Below are 24,327 nucleotides of genomic sequence, written 5' to 3'. Positions count from 1 at the left end.
CACTAATAGAAAATAAGCTAATTCAATGTAAGAGGATGAATTTGGAACACCTCAGGTTATAATTATGATTTTACATAATATATAGTTTACATAATAAAATTGTATTTTATTAATATATAAAATGATATCTTGAATAAATTATTCAAGAATAACAGAATGATAGAGAATTATAAAAATTAAGTGTTAAACACTGAGAAGTCTAGCCTCATCTCACTTGAGGCAGAAACATTTTCCTTCAACATCTGACCTTTGTTTCTATACTTGGGGTCTGTGCAGGCTCATTACTTCAGCATTTTGGACAGCTCTAGATATTTTTAAATGTTCCACTATAGTAAGCTGAAATCTACCTTTCCCTGTAATTCTGCTGATTCTTATTAATTCTTCCATGACAGTCCTTTAGATATTAGAAGCCAGATTCCTATCCTTGCTAGGTTCAACCTCCTCAGCTCCTCGAACTACTTCTCAAATGGTATCTTGGCTAGGTATCTTAACTCTGGTTGTCGCTAGTTTTTTATCCCTCTTAAATCAGTTGTGTATATCAATGAGTCAAGTATTAGATAAGCAGTGTCCTCAATATTACTTAGCACTTGCTGTAAAAAATAATGTAGATCTGATATAATAAACAACAGAAGAGGGTACAGGATTTAGAAGTAATAGATAGATAGATGTTAAGTGTAAGAGAGAGCTAAAGAAGGAAAATCAGCCAAAGGCTAGTATAAAAAGCCAAGTATAAGGTGATGAGGCTCTGGACTGAGTAGCAATGGAAATGAAACAGAATGGACAAGTATATGGGATGTTTCAAAGCAAACATCAACAAGATTTAGAAAACTGAGTAAATTGCATGAATAAAGGAAAGGAGATTCAAACCATAAACCAGGCTTCTAAGCCTAAGTGACTGATAAAAATGTTAGAGCTATTTTCTAAGACTGTGGAAGGGAGTACCAGTTTGGGAGTAAAAGGCAGATAATAATGATTTTGCTTGAGTTTGGAGCAAAATTAGGATAAGCATTTAGAAAGTCTCTTTTAAAGATATAGAAATATGGAACTAGAAGCTTATATATCTGAGATAAAGGCAGGAGACCTTCAGATTTAAGATGACCGTTATAGTCCAGGAAACAATTAGCCTGATAAAGAGACTAAGGAAAATAAGAACAAAAGACCTGGGACTAAGCATTGAGTAGTTACATAAGTTGATTCGTTTCCTGCCAGAAATCACAGAGTAGTAGAAGAGAAGCAAATCTTAGTACAATCACATTTAAGAGACCCTGGTTAGGGGCGCCTGGGTGGCTCAATGGGTTAAAGCCTCTGCCTTCTGCTCAGGTCATGATCCCTGGGATCAAGCCCCACATCAGTCTCTGCTCAGCAGGGAGCCTGCTTCCCTTCCTCTCTCTCTCTCTCAGCCTGCTTGTGATTTCTGTCTGTCAAATAAATAAATAAAATCTTTAAAAAAAAAAAAAAGATACTGGTTAGCTAGCTGGTGTCCTGGAAATGTTGACTAGATGAATAGTAACAGTGATAATAGGAAAGTCAGTTTGAATTCTAAAACACCCTATTATGTTGGCCCCGAATTCTAACATTCTACATTTTTTAATCCTCAGGATTTCTGAAGCACACTCAATGTTGAAAAAAAAAATGTACTAATTTTGGCTGTCACCACTAAATATTCTTTTTACAAGTAAATACTTATTTAGTTATCTTAACTATTAGAAATAATTAACACAGTATAAGAATAGGTGGACTTATATTTTTTATTGGAGTGGGATAGTCTGTAAACATGAGATTCATGAGACACAAGTATGCAGATATAAAGAAACCAGCCATGTGAATGATTTGTCTACATAAGACTTACACGTAGATATAACCAGATGATTGATGATTCGTGGTATTTTGTGGATTACTAAACTTTGTTGGTAATCCCGTTTTTTTACAATAGTATGTAATTATATGCTTGTGGTTAAGAGTACAAAATTCCCAAAGCTCAAAGAAAATGTACATTTGAGTGTTTCAGGTGTTATCATTTTAGAAGACTTTTCCTTTAAATATTGCATTTCTGATTTTTCAAAAGTAGCCCTTTGATTGTGTGTGTGTGTGTGTGTGTGTGTGTGTGTGTGTCTGCGTGTGTCTGTCTCTCTGTGTGTCAGGTGGGGGGGCTGGCTGTCCATTGATACAAATGCCTTGCTTTCATTATCCTGGGGATGGGAGAAAGTTTACATGCTACCATATAATGTTGTCATCAAAATGATCTTCCTGAATTATTTTGTGTGTGTGTATGTATGTGTATGTACAGCCACAATTCCTTCAGGAGACACCTACCAAGGCAAATGCAGGTTTCCAGTGTTGATTTTAGCATGGGCACAGAACCCGTTTTACAAAGAGGAGAAACAACAACCAGCATTGGGAGGATAAAACCAGAGCTCTACAAACAGAAATCAGTTGACTCTGAGGGCAACAGGCAAGAAGATATCAAAACTTGTGGGAAACTTAACTTCACCCTCCAGTATGACTATGAAAACGAACTTCTAGTTGTTAAAATTATCAAAGCCTTAGATCTCCCTGCTAAAGACTTCACAGGCACTTCTGACCCTTATGTGAAGATGTATCTTCTTCCAGATAGGAAAAAGAAATTTCAGACCCGTGTGCACAGAAAGACTTTAAATCCTCTATTTGATGAAACATTTCAGTTTCCCGTAGCATATGATCAACTAAGCAACCGAAAACTACATTTCAGTGTGTATGATTTTGACAGATTTTCTAGACATGACATGATTGGGGAAGTGATTCTTGATAATTTGTTTGAAGTCTCTGATCTCTCCAGGGAAGCCACAGTGTGGAAAGATATTCATTGCGCTACTACGGTAAGTAATAATTCCCCCAGTATATTGGTTTTTATTTGACCTGCAGTGGTACATAAAACTAATTATCACCCAGCTTCTTGGAGTAAGTTTACAAATTGTAGAATTTATATTCTAAGAACCTGCAAAGGTAGGCTTTGATTACATACATAAAATAATTTAGATACCTAACACAATATTGGTAATTACGTAAATAAAATATAGCTCTTTATGTTACCAAAAATAGTAGTTGTTTTCTCTTTAAAAATGTTTATTTGTAACTTGTCTTCTCATAGTTAATACTGACTTTCATTATTTAAGAAAATTTTGTTCCTCAGATCAAACCTAAAAATATTTTGATGCTGTTTTGAAAAGCCCTTGTTTGAATTTAAAACAGCCCATTCCTACAGAGGCTTTCATGCACTAGATATGATTACAGAATTTGAAATGTTGAATGATCATAAGTGACTGTTTATATTAGGATTTTTCATTTACATTATAAAATGCTTTCTCTGAATATAAAATAATAACTTTAGTAATGAAAATGGGGAAAACAGTAAAGAACCATACAAAATTAAAATACTCTATAGTGTTACTTATTATGTGTATAATTATGGCATATTGTTTTCTAAATTTTTTCTATACATTTTTAAAATTATTGAGATCAAACTAAGTTTAAAAATTCCCACACTGGGGAGCGCCTAGGTGGCTCAGTGGGTTAAAGCCTCTGCCTTCGGCTCAGGTCATGATCCCAGGGTCCTGCGATCGAGCCCCGCATTGGGCTCTCTGCTCAGCAGGGAGCCTGCTTCTTCCCTCTCTCTCTGCCTGCCTCTCTGCCTGCTTGTGATCTCTCCCTATCAAATAAATAAATAAAATATTTTTAAAAATAAAAAAATATTCCCACACTGGTTTTCTTTCATGCTACATTTATTTTAGTGCATGATGTTTAAATGTATGATCTATTTACCTAGGCATAAATTCGTTATGCTAAAAATTATTGTGTTCTTTGTTCCATAAATCTTTATTTGAGATTATCTGTCTAGGACAGAATTATGGAATTGGAACTAGAGAACTGGTTGCTTAGGTTAGATTGCAGAATTGTTTGGATTTGTTTTTGTTTTGTTTTGTTTTTAAGAGAGAGGCAGGTCATGAACTTGGGATCGGGGGCAAAGGGAGAGGGAGAAAGAGAAACTTAAACAGGCTCCATACTCAGCACAGAGACCAACATGGGGCTTGCTCTCATGACCCTGCTCACATGACCCTGAGATCATGACCTGAGCAGAAATTAAGAGGGGGACACAGCCAATTGAGCCACCCAGGCATCCCTGATTTCTTGATTTTTCAATGGAGTCATTTAATTTTAAAAATTTTTTAAATTATTATGTTAATCACCATACAGTACCTCATTAGCTTTTGATGTAGTATTCCATGATTCGTAACACCCAAAGTTGATCACAACATGTGCCCTCCTTCATACCCATCCCCCCACCCTCCTCCCCTCTAAAACCCTCAGCTTGATTCCCGGAGTCCATAATCTCTCATGGTTCATCTCCCCCTCTGGTCCCCCTTGCCCGTCATTTAATTTTTTACCACCAGATTGTCTTTATGTATTTGCCATCTTTTGTCCAAATTTTAGCAAAATTTATAATCTTAAAATGTAGCAGGTTTTTTTATTTTTTAAGATTTTATTTATATATTTGAGAGAGAGAGTGAGAGAGAGCATGAGAGGGGAGAAGATCAGAGGGAGAAGCCGACTTCCCGCAGAGCTGGGAGCCCGATGCCGGACTTGATCCAGGGGCTCCAGGATCCTGACCTGAGCCAAAGGAAGTGGCCCAACCAACTGAACCACCCAAGTGCCCAAAATGTAGCAGTTTTTAATAGAGATAAGGGATTATTTTAAAAATAAGAAAATTATATTTTAATTCATAGTAATTCCTTTTTAATTTTTCCCCCATCAGTGTTTTACTAATTAAAATCAGTATTTGGGGATTATTATATTTTCACTATAATTATAATACGGATAAGGTAACTTAAAATTTTATACTTCCAATTTGTTGCACTGCATCATCATAACATTTTCAATTGTTAGGTTTTTATTCCATGGTTTCCAACATTTATAGGGAACGAAGAAATTTTCAAACTGGATCATATTTCAAAGGTACATTGGAGCTGTTTTGATTTCATGGTGTTTTTCACCTTATTACTTATTTTCCTACAGGGAAAAAATAGGGGTGATTTTTATGTTTTAAAAAGGATGACACTTCTGGAATTCTACAAATACAGATAATTATTTATTGTTAGGTATTTCTCTCTTAATTCTCTAATCTTGTATTATTACTTCTTTTATTCACCCAACAAATATTTGCTAAGTGCCTACTATGGGTTTGGTATGTTCTAAGTAATAGGGATGCAAAAAAATTGTTTTGAAACACGTTCTTGGGCCTATGTTGGAAATTTAGGATAACTTCCCCATCTCAAAGTTCATAGTAATCTTAATCACATCTGCAAAGTCCCTTTTGCTTTGTAGGTAACATAGTCACAGATTCTAGAAATTAGGATGTGTTTATCTCTGGGGTGTCTTTATTCTAAGTACAACATCCATAGACATTTTCATTTCAATATTCTGGTTGCAAAAAGCAGTAGGTAGATAATAAAATATATTATTAAATCATTCTAGCCAAATGATATTTCTCTGTAACTGGAACATTGAGCCACTGTTCTAGATACTGTTTATGACTTTTCTGTTAGGAAGATAATAATGAAACCTTAATTTTTTGACAATGAAACCAAAGCTCACAATATACACTAGTATCATCTTTAAGGATAGTGTTATGTTTAAGGAAATCTTTGCTTCAGCTTTTGAAAAATCATTAAACAATTTTATATTTCAGATTAATAAAGTAAAATAATATAGGTTGAGGTTTGCTTAAGAAACTATCTTTACTTACACATTTTAACTTTAAATAATTTCATACAGAAATACAGTTTGCTACAGAGAGGGAGAAAGAAAGGAAAGAAATAAAAAGAAATTAAAAAATAACAAGCCATACACCTTCACTTATCCAAGTTTTACAGAAACCTGCAAAGGTGATCCAGCTATGTGAATATAGGTTTAAAAGAATTTATGTAACAGACAAAACATATTTGAATTAAAGTATTAGTTCTTTTTATATCAGGAGACACTAATGACAAATACACATAAATAACTAGTTAAACATAGATTTTAAGCCATTCTTATAAAGTTCTTATTTGAAGTAATCATGTGCAAGTTTTTTTTTTTAATTTTAAATTTTTAATTTTTTATAAACATATATTTTTATCCCCCGGGGTACAGGTCTGTGAATCACCAGGTTTATACACTTCACAGCACTCACCAAAGCACATACCCTCCCCAATGTCCATAATCCCACCCTCTTCTCCCAAACCCCCTCCCCCCAGCAACCCTCAGTTTGTTTTGTGAGATTAAGAGTCACTTATGGTTTGTCTCCAAGGAGGACCTTTATATACTGCAAACCTCCAACTCAAAAATTCTAAAATTTAGTCAAAAAATTTGGTCATCAACTTGAAATAGTCAGTATATCTTTAATGTTTAATGAATCTCATTAGTATCATTAAGTCCTGCTTTACTATCATTTTGACATAAATGCCACGGACTTCTTTGTACTTCTTCAGGCCAATGATATAATTATTAAAAATAGAACTCTATGGAAATCAGAGTTGCTGCTTTTTTGTGATTATTGTTTTTAATTATCTTGTGTCTCATTCCAACAAATTTCTAACATAGAATCTCTGTCACAATTTTTTTCCCCTATGTATCCAAAGTCCTGTTCAAGGCCTTATTCAAAAAAATCTTCCTAGGCCAGTTCATTAAATGAAATTGATTTTTTTTTTTTCTGCATCACTGGATTCAAATAACTTCAATTTGACTATGTAAGTACTTACTGAGAACTTTGTACATACAAAGCTTATACTTTCTAAAGTGGAAATAAAGACTAGTAAAATACAAGTTTTGGTCAAGAACTTTAGCCTGATAGAAGAAACAAGTAAAGAAGTATATGCTAATATATAAATAACACTATATAATATCTTCCTCTTAATCTCCACAAATGTGGTCTTGTTCACACACACACACACACACACACATTTGCTCTCAATCTCTCTCTCATACAGATTATGTCTAATATGAATATATTATAAAAGATCACCATATGAGGATGACAGAATTCTGAAAAAAGGAGATGTTTCTTGAAGAAAAAACGCATGAGGAAAAAGAAAGCGAGTTCTAGAACGTGTTCAGGGGGAAAACAGTAGGCTGTGAGTTCAGGAATATGAGATGATGAAGGAACTAAAGGGAACCAAAAGTAGAATGTTCTATTTAAACTACATATAATCAGTAAGCCCTTTATTGCTATAAAGGTTTATATTTATTTTGTTTTTATAAAAAGAGTATAAACTATTGGAGCTGTTACCTTCTGTGTCATCATTTGTACACTGGGTACAAATAGAAGCTTCTGAAAAATAAGGGGCCAGGAAGGAGTCTAACATGGCAGTTTAGGTAAGATGAAATAAAGACTGGCTGAGGCTGGTAGCAATGGAAATGGAAAGAATCTAACATTTGCAATGGAAGTGCCATCTGTGACATGTATTTAAACGTTTTCCAAGTAGATGTCTTCTGTCATCCCCTTGCCTCTTAGCTGAAAGACAGAAATCATCTTGTGTCTCTCTTGTATCCTTTACAGTGCATATGAGCACTTACTAACTAATCAGTAATACTTGTTGAAAAAATTAATGTAGCAAATTTTTATGGATGGTCAAGTGTAAGAATGTATATAAGTATAAATCTACCACTACCAGAGGGAAAAAACAGTGCAATCTTGTACCATGTTGTTTACAAATATATAAATTAGCTCTATTTGTTAACACCACTTTCTGTTACAAAAAATTAAAAATTTATTCAGTGTGTGGCATAAATTCATATGCAAAATAAAGCAGGAATATTTTATTGTCAGAAATCCTATCAGGTTAAAACAAAGTCACACGTTTTATATTTATAATTTCATTACTAATTATTTCTATACAAAAAGGATTAATATTTTTATCAGGAATTAGCAAGGTTTTTTTTTTTGTTTTTGTTTTTTAAAGATTTTACTTATTTGTTTGTCAGAGAGAGAGAGGGAGAGAGAGCGAGCGAGCACGTGCAGAGTGGCAGGCAGAGGCAGAGGGAGAAGCAGGCTCCCTGCCGAGCAAGGAACCTGATGTGGGACTTGATCCCATGCCACTGTGATAATCACCTGAGCCAAAGGCAGCCACTTAACCAACTGAGCCATCCAGGCATCCCTAGCAAGGTCTTTAAAATTTAAGATTGGGAGTAGAAAGGAAGGTTAAGGAATAAGGAAATGAAAAGATATGTCTTTATTCTTTGCAAAAAATTAATTTTTACTTTAAGGTTCATCCCACCATATACCAGAAATGTGACAAGCCAGTCACTGCTTGCACTAGTGTAGAAATAACTCCCAACATAGGGAATATCGCTTTGAAGAACAGTGTGTACCCTATGCCACTATTTTGACAATAAGAAAGAAATATATATTTATATGTATATATATATTAGTAAAGCCTATTTAAGGACACACAAGAAACTAATAGTTACTATTGGCAAAAATGATAGAAACTAGATGAATGTAGAAAAGGAATAATTTGCAACATATTGCTTTATATACATTAATTTTTAAGCTATGTAAGTATATTTTTCAAATTTTTAATTAACTTTTTTCAAGAAGTCACTCATTATAAAGACTAATGTATTTTGAATATTTAAATGTAGTGATCTCATGCACACTCAAGAAGCCACTGAAAGTATAGGTAGTTAAAGAAAAGCTTTTCTGGTTTTGAATAAAACTACCTCTATTTTACATATTTATTCACTCATCTAATCAATGAACATTTTTTTCAGCACCAGTGACGTTCTAGACACTTAGGAATTCTCACAGGAAAAGAGAGTATATGCACATAACCACACTGACCTGGTTTACAGCTATAAAGTACTTGAATCTATTATCTTTTAACTAAGGATCTGTCAAGTTTGAAAGAGTAGACCTTGACATGCCAAATACAAAGAAACTATTGTGTTCATTGTACCAATCAGAGTCCTGAATGTACTAGCTGAGCATGAATTTGAAGTAATGTATTTTAATACACAGTACCAAAGTAGCTTTGAATGTTAAAAAAAATTTTTTTTAATTTGTTTTCTTTTTTCTCTTGATATATTTTTAATTTTTCCAATGAGCATCCTGGATCTATTCCAGGATCAAAATAATACTATTTTTTACTTTGTTTTGTTCTTTTGCATTTAGCTATCAATTCTCTTTTAAAATTTGTTAACTCTGGAATAATTTGTTATCCAATAACATTTTAAGGGGTGGCAAAATTCCAACTTCATTCTAAAGAAAAAAGTGTGGTGGAAGTCAAGGCAGTAGAGAGTAAACTTTTTGGTCAGCGGCCATCTAGCTCAATCTTTGGGTTGCAGCAAGAAATATTACGGTCATAGGCCTGCAGATTGGGGGACAATGAACCCATATCTGCTCCTTGTTAGGTATTCCTAATTTTCTCTTTCATCTCTGCACTAAACCTGATTCTGGAGTGTCAAAGATACCACATCTGCTAATAATGGACCACCATTAACTGACTATTATTAACTCAAATGATGCAAATAAATTCTATGACCTACCTATAAGGTTTTTTAGTCATTTTGCAAGAATTTATAGCATGTACCTATGTAGCAATATAAAATCAAATTAAAATTAAGTTCAAAATAATAGAGACTGTCATAAACTACCTAAAGATTATGCAGCTTCTCAAAGTGTGGTTTTTTCCCTTGGCTTCAGCTCCTGATCAACTCAAGCAAACTGTTAAGAGACTTTGTCTCCACAAAACAAACAACTAAGAACTAAATCACTAAACCAACAACTAAACCACTAGTAATTGCCAGAGGGGGAGTGGAGGGAAGGGCAAAAGGAGGAAAAGGGGGAAAAAAATAAGGAACTTTGTCTCATGAATATTTGGTATTTAATAAATCACCATAGTTTTTTATATTATTTTGAAAGTCAAATCTCATCTATGTACATTTAGAGAACAGGGCTTCAGTGTTCCATGTGTTTTGACTGCCTTTGTATTTCACATGAAAGATTGATGGCAAATTAGTTTTAAAATAGCCCACAGCAATTAAATTAGCCCTTTATTATCAGGTTAAGTAGTAGATTCCTGTAATACTGGTTACAGCATTATGTCTCACAAAAACAAACAAAAAAAAGTTAATGCATATCTAAAACTTAAATTGTTTTAGTCTTAATTCAACACTGAAGCCACACTTTTTAGAGAATTGTTGGGTAAGCACAGTAAGGTCTTCTGAGTCACTGAAAAATAGTCAAAAATTGATACCTGAACATATTTTAGTCATAATATTTGGGGCTATTCAAAAAGGAAGTTTTTTTTTCCCCCTAAATTCATTGCATCCACATAATTTCCAATTTAAATCCCTACCTTGCTTGACTTGTAAAGATTATATATAATGCCCTCTAACTTCTCTATCACCCTGGGGTCTCTCCCTCTCCCTGCTTCCCCTTTGCCTCCCTCATCCCTGCTCACCCTCTCCCCATCTGGCTACTGTTGGCAGCCCTGCAGCCTAATCACTGAGAACTTAAGGCTCTGGGACAAACTAACAAGCTTTGCCTCCCTGCTGTGTCACTTCTCTCTATGGCTTTGAGCAAGTTAGAAAATCTCTCTGAACCTTAATTACCTTATCTGTAAAACAGGGATTATGAGAAGGCAAACCCATAGTTTGTTGAATAGAGTAAATAAAGATAAATGCTAAGGAGAGCCAGGCATTCATCAATGCTTACTGTATGTTAGCTGCCAAGAAGTATTACAGAATGCTATCATAAGGATATGGTTTCGGTTGTTGTTGATGTGGCTTACGTATTAAACAGGAATAAAGACCTCGGTGTTAAAAAAAAAAAAAATGGTATGTCCTATTATTATGGTAGGAGATAGTTTTAGGTGGTATGTTGGTATGTTTTTCTATGTAGTGTGGAAAGTTTTGTGCAAGAGTTTATTTAAACCTTATTAGTTACTGTATTCTGTGATTCAGTGAGTATATAATTTTTTTATGAAGTATATACTCATAATGTCACACTGCACGCCCCTCATCTGTAACCTAACCCAACTCTTCCTTTTACACCAGGCACTCTTCCTCTTTGTTCCTTTACCAACCTCTACATGTGCTTATTAAGTGCATCTGATCAAACTTCGGGAGCTGAAGATGCTAGATACGCTCCGTGTGTCCCTTCAGGTTCACTCTCTTCCATCCTCCTTGCTATCTGGTACCTCAGTTATGTCCGCAGACACTGTTCTCCGGATTCTGTCAAGAGATGTTAGGGCAGGAGGAGAATGTCATTTGGATAAGGATTCTCTCTCATCTTTCTCTGAGAGATAGTCTCGGGCTCACAATGTCCTTCACCGGAGGGCACAGTTCCTCTCAAAGCAGCCTTTTCTTTTCACCACTTTTTCCTTCTGAGTCCAGGTAGCTGTCCCCCTCCCCTTGTCCTTTCAGACCTAGGGGTCATCACAACCTCCCCTGGTACCAGTGTCCAGTGCTGTACCCTCTTTTGTGGCTTCCCTACCTCTGCTCACATCTCTAGATAGTCCATTCATTAAGCCTTCTGGAATTAGTCTAGCTTGTTTGTGCCATCTCTTTCCTCCTGGATCTCTGACAACCTAAAGGGGAAAAAAAGAACAACAAAAAAATTCCTGATTGCAAATAACTTAATTTCCTATAACCTTCTTGGACTTTGCCATGTGTCTGATATTTTGTGTGTGTTCACTACCTTTAGTCCTTTAAAAGCTTGATTGTAAGACAAAGCCTTCAGCCACAGAAAGTGAGAAAATGGCTAAAATCCTCTAATCTTTATACACAGAGAATTTCAAAGGAACTCCTTAAAATGGAATTTCACATTTCATCACAATTGAAAAAGTCAGAATTTCCACCTCTTAAAAATCAAGATTTTAGACAGGAATATTAGATCATTTATTTCGAGTCATCTGGAAAAGTCTTTGTTAATATTAAAGGTTTCAAACATGCTTATGTGCCCAATTGCTTTCTTAAAAAAATTCAAAATAGAAACTTTCATTAAACTATGCATGTCCCTGGTTTTTAAGTAAAATGTACTGAATAATTTAACCTTTTCGTAAGAGTGGTGATCTTTATGACCATTAGTTAGCATAATAAATTTAAAAAGCAGATTTTTATTTCTGTCCATCGCTCTTCTATTACACTGTTTCATCTCCATTAAAGGTATAAATGCTTCTTGAATTCCTTACCTCTCCAGTTTGTTGCTTTTAGGTTTCTAATAAAATACCTAAGTTGGGAGAATTATATACAGATAAAATCAATACATTTAAATATTGGCCTGTGATCTTTTTCTCAGAGTAAAATGCATGAGAATTGTAATAGGTCAGAAGTCTTTTCATATTAATTTTAAAATTCTAGAATATGTTTGGAGTAGGGTTTCAAGAACACTCATGTCCAGATCATGTGGTCATATTGTTTTAGAATTGCTAGAGTGTTCAAATGTTGTCCTTTAATTTTATAGTTTAGAAAATGAAGTCTTGGAATGTTTAAAAAAAAAATCACTTATGCTCACCCAGCTGATTAACAGAAGATCCAGAACTAGATTTTAAATCTTTAACTCTTAGTTCAGTGTTCCTTGTCTTGAATTATATTGGAGTGTTAATCTGTTTGGAATATACTAATAGGAAATAAAACGAATTGAATTTTTTTAACATGGAAATTCAATTTTCAGCTTACAGGATTGAAATCTCAAAATACTTACATAATTTGAATTAAAGGAAGTTTTAATATACTTATGACAAAAATATAAGTTACGGCCTTTAAAATATATAATACTATCAAATCTACCTTGTTAACAACTTGTATCAAAATGCATGGAGAATTAAGTAATGACTCTCTTGGCCTTTATAAAAGAACAGTTGGAATCAATGTTCAGGAAATTTCTAGACAATTTTTCCTCTCAGACATAATCAGTGAAAAATCTGTATTTGGGGTATAATTGAATTTTATCATTTGTGTCCCACTGTATTTTAATATTTGGAACTTGCAGCAGATAAGGAGAAGCTCTTCAGCTCCAGAACATGCTAGCAACATCTGTTGCAAATTTTAGGAGTTCAGTATAGTTCTAAAAGTACCATGAGTTAAAGTTGTCTTTTTCTTGCACTTAGTTAGTTTATTATTAACATGCTCTTATATAGTGAAGGGAATATGCAGTTGACTTTTAAATGAGAACATTCAAAATATTCTCCTCCTTCTTTCTAATAGACTGCATTAAAATTTCCTGTAAATTAAGTCACTGATTTTCTAGTTTCTAAAGAATTTTTTCAAAGAAACATAGCACTTCATCTACTAGCTTTGAAATCTAAGACCATGAAAACAATTTAAAGTTTCTTGTCCTGACTAGTAAAATCTGAAACACTGTTTCTGCTTGGGAAAGTCTCAGAGGAAGTAGAAATCTACAGGAACTGAATGCAATGAGTCTAGTTTCACTGGAAACCTGGATCTGCTCCCTTCTGGATCCAAAACTTTGGGTAACTTGCTTCACATTTCTGAACTTGTTTCCTCATCCACAAAAAAAAAAAAAAAAAAAAAAAAAAAAAAGCTTATAATAATATCAGCCCCACAGGAATATTTTGAAAATAAAAGGAGATAATAAATATGAACTTCTTATAAAAGTTGCCAAGTGTTATTTATCACCAACATGCTATACTTTTGCATACAGCCATTTTTATCTACTTGATTTCTAATATCCCAGTGTCTTCCGTGTTTTAAATTTCTTACCCTAATAATTAAATTTCCTAAATGAATCACCTTTGTATTTTTTTTAAATGAATGAGACACTTTTTCTTTACTCATTTCTTCAATCTTGAACTTGAATAAAATATGACAATGTTATAAGAGACTATGCCATGGCTTATATTTCATTCAGTCTTTCTATAAATTTAATTCACTAAACCAGAGATATTACTGACTGAATATCAATTTTATTCTTGTCTTTGGAGTGCTTTTAAATTTTTAAGTGCTCCATGTACAATCTGACCCCCCATGGTAAGTAAAGGGATGTTTTACAACTACAGGTACTTATCGAATACCAGTCTACAAGACAGCCAATAACCAGAAACAGAAAATTATGCCCAGTCAGGTTTTTGTCAAAGCAAATAGGCTGCAAACATTTAACTACAGTCTAATTATGCATAGAGTCCCAAGTATGATATATTGGCCATCCAGATCCAGAGAAAATAATGGATAAAAGAACATTTTGTAGGGGCACCTGGATGACTCAGTCAGTTGAGTGTTCAGCTCCTAGTTTAGGTTCAGGTCATGATCTCATGGGTTGTGAGATCAAGCCCCCACAGGGCTCCACACTCAGCAGGGAGTCAGCTTGAAGGATTCTCTCCCTCTGCCCCTACCCCAACTTGCACACTTGCACACACCTTCTCTCTCTCTCTCTCTCTCAAAGTAAATCAATAAATCTTTTTAAAAAAGAAGATTCTGTAACAGAGGCTAGTTCTCTGCTCTGCCCACCTACAGAATAGGGATCTTAAACCCATCAATTCAACTAACTCCATTTAGTTCTCCTGTTTACCAGGCACTCTTCTGGATGTCTTAGAGCAGAATCTGTCCCCAGTGCATAAGGCCTACTTTCTAGAAAAGCAAGGCAGGTAATATTGAAGGGAATATGTAGTGTGTCCAATGAACGAAATGCTATGTGCCATAGAAAGAGCTTTTAGTTTTACTCTGAGTGACTTGTGAGACCATTGGTGGCTTTTGATCAGAAGTGAGCCACGGTGTCACTTCGCATCAATAAGATCTCTGACTACTATATGGAGGATAGACACTGAGGAGCAGAGGTTGTTTGGTTCATGGCAAATCATGCTCAAAGACTAGATTGTCTTTGCCAGTAATTTGTTTAACATGGGTTCACTCTAGGAATTATAATGTATAATCATATTCCACAAACAAACAGCATACAGGATAATGTCTTTTAGTATGCCAATAAAGAGATACCAAGCCAATAATAGATTAATTACACTATTGTTTCAGACCAAGAGGAAATGAATGAAATAAAGTCCACATTTAGTTGAGGTATTCCTTTTAACAATTTTGTTCTCGGGAGAGTTGGTCTTTCCAACTGAAATGTGGGTATCACCTGCTGGCCTAGTAGGAGCTGGGAGGGTGTAGCTAGCAGGGGACCACACCAGTACTGCAGACGAGATGGGCTGCTCGTGAGGTTATTTACTCAAGGGACACTGCTTGCCTTGTTGCCTGGGGTGAATAGATTTTCCAAGGCAGGAGCACGTGTCCCTTCTTGTCTTGAGACTGCTGCACAGTTCCACAGCACTGCCAAGAGTAGCCTGACCATGGCAGGGGTAGGTGTTTCAAAATCTACAGACAGCTATTTAGATCAACAAAGAGTAAACTTGCCCAGACCAAACACTCTCAAGTTACGGGTCAAATTTTGGCTTTTAAAGTTTTAAGGTCCATCACTTGATGGACACCCTGCCATTACTCTGATATCAATAATGTAATGATTTTCTATTCATGTGTAAGAATTTGGTAAGAACGTTTTAATATCTAACTGCACAAAAATTTCAAAAAATTTCAAAAATTTCAAAAAAACAAGTCCAAACCACAAAATATATTGTCCAAAGCAAGCTTTCAAAACATGTTTGTTTGTTTGTTTGTTTGTTCGTTTTTAAGGTTTTATTTATTGATTAGAGAGAGAGTGAGAATGAGTGAGAGAGAGAGCATGAAAGGGGTAGGGTCAGAGGAAGAAGACTGCTTGCTCACCAGGGAGTCTGATGCAGGACTAGGTCTTGGGATTCCAGGATCATGACCTGAGCTGAAGGCAGTCACTTAACCAACTGAACTACCCAGATGCCTGAGAACATGGGTTGGAAATCATAACAAGTCAGTACACAGCAGGGATAAAACTGTATAAAATAATTTAAGGTAGACTCTAAAATGGTGAAGCCAGGCTCATCCAGTCCAAGTGTCTATGTACATCCGTACTGAAAGGGATATTTCTAATGAGGAATTTTATGAAGGTTATTTAAAAGCTTCAAATACTCCAAGGAGAGCTGCATAGTGTACTGTGCAAGTTTCTATGCCACTATCTACAAGCAGTGATTAAGATTTGAGAATCAGGGCGCCTGGGTGGCTCAATGGGTTAAGCCACTGCCTTCGGCTCAGGTCATGATCTCAGGGTCCTGGGATCGAGTCCCACATCGGGCTCTCTGCTCAGCAGGGAGCCTGCTCCGTCCTCTCTCTCTCTGCCTGTCTCTCTGCCTACTTGTGATCTCTCTCTGTTGAATAAATAAATAAAATCTTAAAAAAAAAAAAAAAAAAGATTTGAGAATCAGTCTCCAGTTCCTCTCACCAAGAAGTTTAAGGTGTCTCTTAATCGGCATTACAGAGGAAAGAGTTCTTATTAAATTTGTATCATCTTCTTATGCCCAGACTGCTCTTATCCCAGTGTCTACACTGGGCTATCTCCTCTGGTTCAGGCTGCTCATTGCACCAATAGTTAGGAAACTTGATTTGGTAAGTCGGTGAAAGACTATTCCAAGGCCTCATCTCTTCTCTGTGGCTTCAGCATTTTGTCCCTCCTAGTGGCTGGGTCTGAGGCTGTGTTGATATGATAAAAGCTAAGTCATCTGGCAGGCAGAGTTATTTCCCACCGGGATTGGGAACGGAAAATGGTTTTCCCACTGAGCAGAAACACGGCACTATTAAATAGCATCACTGGCAATGGTAGCTCTGGGTTGTGGCTATTGATCTCTTACTGCTCAGTGGGGGGTTGTAATCATCCCGTCTCCAACACTACTATGTTCTCTGTCCCCTTTCTGCCTGACTTCAGCAAAGTTTCCCCTGGACTTTGTTCCATGGCCAAGCACAATGCTTAATATTATACACTTACTGAAAAGTGTGTTCTTTCTTTCCTGCAGAAATACAAGCAGGTCCTGCTAAAGGACACCTAGTGAGCAATCTTCTCTGTTTTCAAGTGGAGATGGTAGGAAAGAATCAATAATGAAAATGTATGTGAAAGTCCAGGAGTCGAAATAGGTGTTGTGTGGTTCCCAGAGTGGGGAAGCCTCCTTTGCCCATTCTTTCCCCCACTCTCATTGAACATAGTGAAATCTGGTTTAATCACAATCACTAGAAGAAGGAGGAAGGGCAGGAAGGAAGTATTGTGTGAAAATTGTGGTTCTTTGAAAGAAAAGGAAGAAAGTGGGCTAGAAACTGGAGAAGATTTTAATGTTAATTACATTTCCTAATTGTATTCTACCAGTATTCCTTCTTTGCCTCCCAGAGACACCAGACTGCTTGTTTGGTGTAAATGCCCAGATGTGCAAGGAAAAATGCAATTTTTACACCTTAAGGATACATCTGATTCTGAAATTTCAATACACCATATAATTACAGCAAAAAAAATTCAAGACCACACTAGAATACTGGGATCTATGAAGAAATAAAGTTCAGTAAAAACCAAAAGATAAGTATCCTCTTACTTAAGATCCCCAAACCTTTAGTGTATCTTTAGGTGGCTCAAAACTATTACAACCATTATACTCCCAGGTCTGCCATACATAGACTTGCCCTTGCACAGTTCCAAGGGCCTCCACTCAGAGCGCACAACACCCATAAACAGTGTCCTTGTTCCCTTGTTCTCTGGTTAGTGAGTAGCCTTCAGTCCTTCAAACAGTAGATATCCTGCTGCCACTGAAGTCATGACCTGGTCTGATGCTTTTATGATTTATTCATTCGGCACATTTTTTTTTATTGAGCATCAAACTTATACCAGTCACTGACCCTAGAAAAACTGTAGTAAACAAGAAAAGAAATACAATTTTGTTCAACATCTACTGTGTCCGACTGGATTCATACTTATATTAGCTTTGTATATCATCCCTTTATAATTTAAATGCAACCCTTCCAGGTAATTGTTATAACCATGAAAATGGATCTCATCCTGTTTGCAATAAAAATCGGGGTTGATCTACGTATTCCTGAGGAGGGGTCATTTATTATTGTTTTTTTTTAAATTTGAGATCAAGAGAAAGAGAGAGCTTGAGCGGGATGGAGGGTCAGAGGGAAAGGGAGAAGCAGACTCCCCATTGAGCAGGGAGCTTGATGTGGGGCTCAATCCCAGGACCCCAAGATCATGACCTGAGTAGAAGGCAGAAACACTGAACCAACTGAGCCATCCAGGCACTCCAAGGAGGGGTCATTTAGAACAAAGCAGTGTGTTGCCATTTAAATTATCCTACGTCATTGGTCTCTCTTTGCCTTCTGGTCATGGTTGGACCTTGGTCTTTCTAATGAGGCTCTGCTTGGTCTATAGCAAGCAAGGGTTAAAAGGGCCTCTCCATATATTCCTGAACATGCTTGAACTATATATACTATTTAGTACTCATTTTTACCAGTACTTAAAATTACAAAATTTTAGAGCTGGAAAATAAATTAGTTCATCTCTTTGGACACCCTCATGCTATACCAAAGAAACTGAGGTCAAGTGAGGTTAAGTGGATTGTCCAAGGTTAAATTCCATGATTTTCTCAGGTGGAGGGGTGATGTGAGTCAGAGAGAAATAGATACTTTCTAGTAGTGTGAATGCAGTAGACCCACTCTGGGTCTGCATTGCACTGTAGCTTCGTTTTGTGAGCAGGCAAATGAAAGACTAGTAATTTAATGAAGATGCTCATTTGATCCAGTAACACATTGTTTAACAGTGTGAGGAAAACTATCCGTTTTCTTACCAACCAGGAAATGTGGAAGGCAGGCAGCATTTAGGGTGCTAAATGCTGTCACCATGGTAACAAATTGCTTGTTTAAAGGTTTTTTTTAAGTCTTAATGATTCTTACTTTCTAATATATCTCTGAATTCAAACATTTCTCCAGCCAACACCTTCACATACCTGTTTAATGGCCCCTCCCCCCCCTTTTTTTAGAGAGATTTATTCATTTATTTGAGAGAGGGAAAGAGTTGGGGGAGGGTAGAGGGAGAGAGAGTCGTAAGTAGACTCCATGCTGAGTGCAGAACCTGACTCTGAGATCTAAGGACACTGAGATCACTAACTGAGCTGAAACCAAGTGTCCAATGCTCAACCAAATGTGTCACCTAGGCACCCCAGCCCCTCCTTTTTTCATCCTAATCTAGCCTACTCAAAACAAAGAAATGGTTTCCAAATATCATTTTCATTACCAACTAATACATGGGAGATGTAAGATTTTAACTCTGGCTTTTCTGATCTGGGAACCTACATGCCCTTTTCATTCTGCCAAGCTCCCACTCTTTTATATTACCAATACCTTTAGATCCCTATTACCCATAGGAGTCACCGAATAAACTACATAGAGCCTTAACTCTTCCCACATGTCACCAAACTCCTTATTTCTCAACGTAAACTGCCACTTGTATTTGTAAACATTAATCATAGTACTCACATTCAATATTATTCCTCTTCTTCTCTGCCAGTCCCACATCTTTTAGCTCTCAAATCCTAATGTGATGTTTAATGCCCTCCAGGAGTTCTTCCCTTGGTTAGAACACGCTATAGTTATCAAGCCTTCAGTCTGCTTGACTGTACTCCAGCTCTGTACTCAGTTGCTATAATTCAATCTTAGTACTAGCTCAGACCTGAAATAGAACGTGCAATGCAACTACCTATATATCAACTTATCTTTCCAATGACTTTTATTTTTATCTTGGAGAGACAGTACATGGAAAAATCTTTATAACTTTGATGAGTTATGAGGTTAACTATTGCCAAGTATTAGAAAATGATCTTTCTCTACACAGCTCTATGTCTGTGGAACCAGGGTGAAAAATTCAAATATACAGTCCCTGACCTGGCCTCAGTGTTAACTTTTTCAGAAGCCTGTCTCTGCAAATATTCCACCAAATAGATCAGTGTGTATGAGAACAGTTTTCATACTTGAAAGAAATTTTATAGAACACTATATGCTAGACTTAAAGCAGGTTTCAAGTGATTATTTGCCCAAAGATACAATGGTTTTTCCAAGGTTAATATGGGAAGTTCATGTTTATGTAGAATTGAAATAAATGAGGTCATCCATAATTAAACTTCAGAAACACAAAGCCTTTCTCATTTTAAGAAACTAAAACCCAGAAAGACCAATTCAAGCATTTCAAGGATTTTGGATAAAAATAATTCCAAAAAATAGTGTATACTTATCTACTTTCTTAAGCAGAACATATAGAATATTTTTTCTAAGCTTAATAACTCAAAAGCTATAATTTTGAATATTAATTACTGTTGAAGCCTATAGTAAAATGATGTTTTTAAGTCAGTGAGATATTACTAGTATCAGTTCCCCGTGATACAAAAGGATTCCAGATGCTTATCCTTTTTCAAACGTTTGCTTTTTTCTTGTATGAGTAGAGTCTTCCCAGCTATCATTTATTGCTGCCAGATAGACTACTGGTTAGTTTCCCCATTTCTACATTCCACTTGTGAGTTTTGACCTGCTGGAGACTGATACACCAAGTAAACATTCTTGTTAGAGTTTTGTCTAAAATACTAGAAAATGGGCACGTGAATAAGTAAATAGTAAATGAGTAAGAAATGAGGTAGTTTCCTTATTTAATAGAATTTCACCATATAACTTTTTGCGGAACCATTTTAACTTATTTTCTGTTTCTTTGCTGGGCAGGAAGGGGTTCAGACTGTTGGGACTGTGTATCAGCGGTGATCTCGGGCAGATAAGAGGTGGCAATTAAAACTCAACCCACTCCTTGGTGCAGTGCCATCAACACAGGGACAGACTCAGTGGGGTTACCAAGAGTTAGTACACACTAGCTAACAGAGCCGTAGCCAGAATCTGGAGTTCCGCTGTTACATTTGTTATAGGACCTTTTTAAAGGTTATACAGCCATTTACCTTCATTAAGTTCATGTCTCATAATCATCTCTTAGATTGCTTCCAGATTTAAGAAGTTATAGGATACTGGTATTTACCTTAGAGAGCATTCTGCCCTTTTCAGAATATGCAATTTCAGTTCTTTCACATTCACACTCCTAAAGGAAAAAAATCAAGTCTAATGAAGTATATATGCAGTTATTATGCACACAGAATACACATTAATCTTTACCACCCAGTTCATTCCAGTTTCATTAAAGCTCCTGACCTCATGGAGTTCACATACTTAAGGAGAATTCTGACTACCAGAATAGCCAAAAAGCCAGCTATCCTGTCATACATACAGAGATGCCTGGGAATGTTCTTTAATCATGCTCTTTGCTTTCAATTTACTTAGGCTAGTGCTTTGGTCAGCTCCTCAGTTTAACTTCTTTATGTTTACCAATACTTGTTAATAACAGATAGTCAAAATTATGCTGCAGCTGGATAGAAAGGACCTTTGAGAGATGGGACCAACTATGGTAAACTTTCTTAGTTTCAACCAGTAAACATGTGATATATCTGGAGAAGTAGAAAAATTAGTTCCACAGATTGTTTCATGTATAAAAGTAAAACCATATCAATCACACACATAAAAATGTGTTTTACTTACTAATCCCTTTGCATGTCTCTATGTACTTTTGTCTGTATGTGGTACATTCCCTCTTGGATGCTGAGCATTTCGTCTCTGAGGTCATGCCCCTTATTTCCTCCCTAGCGTCTCCATAGCCATCCCCACCGTTTCTTGGTAGAACTTGATACCTGCTCTCTACACTCATAAAGGGATCCCTTTATTTTTTTCACCAGCTGGTGACAAAGTATGCCTACTTTTATTGATAGTTCCTGGAAGGAGAAATATAGTGAGAGAAAGGGAGGGGTGGTGGCTGCCAGATAGAAAACTTCAGAGAAAACTCCATTGACGCAGCCTAAAGAAACACTGGGAAAGAGACAGAAAGAGAAAAGGGAAGAGAATCATCAGATAAAATAGGATCCAGGCTTATTTAATTAGCCTTTTATAGCCTACTCTTTTCCTTCTTGACTGGGATTTTCAAGGACGGAATCATGCCACATCTATCTTGGTATGTGTGGCTCCTACCAGCACACCTAGCAAATAATACTCAGTAATTGCTTGCTGTTAAAAAAAAAAAAAATTAATCCTCAGTAGGAGGTTGTACTCTTTCTGTTTTTTTTCTCAAGCCTCTCCTGTTGGATCTTGCTCACTATTTTGGGTTTGCAGCAATCCAATAGCCCAGAAGAAACCCAGTTGTATATATCTTTGTTTTAAAACATTTTTTTCTAAAGTTCTTAAAAAATAATAACTGTTTTCCTTAATTAATTTTTTTTTCATTTATCTAGTACTTACTGAGCACCCAATCTGCTTCTGAGATAGATCAGTTTTAGAGACTCATAATGTAATCCTGAGAGGAAGCGATACTGGCTTGAATGGTATTAATAGAGCTGAAAAGGACTTCACTGATTTGGGATCTATTTTGCAGACAGAGTAGACAAAATGTGGGTTAGAAGTGTAGAGGTGAGGAAAGAGAAGAGTAAACGCGACTGCGGGGCTCTGGCTCCAGCCTCTGGGTGAATGATGACATCCTTCGCTGGGTATTGGACAGAAGAATTGGTTCCAGAAGACGAATGGGAATGAGTGGAATCAGCAGTCTGGTTTTGACTATATTAAGTTTGAGATTCCTATTAAAAACACAAGTGGAGATGTCAAATGAGCAGGTGGAATATACTCAATTTTCTTACTCTGTTTAGAACAGCTTTCTTGCAGTTATTATCTGCATCCTTAATAAAACAATTTAGAATGACATTCACATATCCTGTTGAAGTGATTTTTCCCTTAACCTCTTCAATTGTATCTTGTTTTCAGTATCTGGTGTTTGAAATTGATAACATTACCAATTGCCATTCTAGGAAAGTATAGATCTGGGTGAAATTATGTTCTCCCTTTGTTACTTGCCAACTGCTGGACGTATGACATTGACTGTCATCAAGTGCAGAAATCTGAAGGCTATGGATATCACTGGCTCATCAGGTATGTACACAGTTGGCTAGTGGGTCAAGTACATTCCAAATGAAAATATTTCATGTATCCAAAATTATGCATGGTTATTGAATTATTAAGTTCAGTTGTCTATAGAGGATTATTTATAGAGATTTTTCCACTTATACAAGTGGAAAGTTCTTTGTCAAACAAAGTACTCCAAATCACCTCTTGTATTTACATTATCATTACAAAAATTTTTAGAAGATGTTATCAAATAGATTGACTATGAAATTTGGTTTTTTATTTTTATTTCTTTCTCTACTGATTTAGTTCTCAAAAATTCATAATTTACCAATCACTGCCCTACTTCTAACTAGTCAGTTGCTTATAAAAGAAGATTCTTGACCTCAAGCTTGCATTACCCTACAAGTATGAAAACACATTTAGACTGACTTTATCTCCCTTACCTGATCTGCAGAGAAATAACAAGTTTCCAAGACCATCATTTGCATTTGCATTCTTACCATCTTTCAAAATAAAAATTTGGGCAAGTGTAGCTGAAAGAAATTATAAAGTAAAGGAATGTTGAAGTTTCTTAAAGATGTTCTTGGAGGAAATTTCTCTTTCTGTGCTAATTTTGATAAAAAGGTAAAGCCTCATCACGCTGCTTTACCCTTTCCTTTATATCACTACAGTCCATAACTGGAGGGTTATGTATTAGCTTCATATGTGAACTCTGGCACAGCTCTGTAGAAGAAAAAATGATCAGGATAGAGGAAGGAGGTCAGTAAGCATTTGTCGAATTAAACAAATAAGAAATGGTAATGGAGATACAGGAAAGGAAGACATGGGGAAGGAATCTGTAACTGTGGTTCTTCAGAACAAAGAAATAAACTAAACTTGCATTACAAAGAGCTTGAGGGAACTCCAAGTTCTAGTGTTGGAAAGAGCTCCCTATATACTAAGTAAATTTTTAAAAAGTGAGGTGCAAATATAAATATGGGTATTGTGCCTTTCTGTGTAAGAATGGGGTGTGTTACAGTATATATTTATGTTTAACAACATAGATTTGCAAAAATTTAACAACGTATTTGCAGAAAGAAATACCAGAGTTACACAGGAAAACTAAGGGGTGGAGAGAGAGGTATGGGAACAGATGGGAGGGAGTCTTCTCATTATAGGTTGTTCTCAATTATCTTCACTTTTGAACTATTCTGTGAATAATTTTTCATTTTTTTAAATTTGCAATACATCATTAATAGTGAAAGGTAGGAAGAAAGTGAATTCCACATTTATTTTGGTGAAAAAGTCTTGGGTCAGTAAATGTTGAAGAATTTAAACAATGTCCCCTGCAAATTATTGTTTATCCTACTCTTTCCACCATATATCAAAAGAGATCAAATTTTGAGACATGCAGACAGCATCAAGCTGTAATTAGTGCAAGATTACTTT

At 35.9% G+C, this 24,327-nt stretch overlaps 1 protein-coding gene across 3 annotated transcripts in view; it reads left to right on the top strand.

The window, feature by feature from the left end:
• Window positions 1-24,327, top strand: part of SYT10 (synaptotagmin 10) — a 70,028-nt gene that overhangs the window by 31,961 nt on the left and 13,740 nt on the right. For all 3 annotated transcript variants that reach the window (XR_014313860.1, XM_082739029.1, XM_082739030.1), the window contains exons 3-4: window positions 2,288-2,855; window positions 22,803-22,923. Coding sequence is in view for 2 of the 3 variants with exons in the window: in XM_082739029.1 (XP_082595155.1) it covers window positions 2,288-2,855; window positions 22,803-22,923 (689 nt within the window). In the remaining variant the exon portion in view is untranslated. The remainder of the gene's footprint in view (window positions 1-2,287; window positions 2,856-22,802; window positions 22,924-24,327) is intronic.

The sequence above is a fragment of the Mustela nivalis genome (genome assembly GCF_964662115.1).
Source record: "Mustela nivalis genome assembly, chromosome: 7".
Classification (NCBI taxonomy): domain Eukaryota; kingdom Metazoa; phylum Chordata; class Mammalia; order Carnivora; family Mustelidae; genus Mustela; species Mustela nivalis.
The sequence above is the reverse complement of the archived record's forward strand: the minus strand, read 5'-3'. Positions and strand labels throughout refer to the sequence as shown.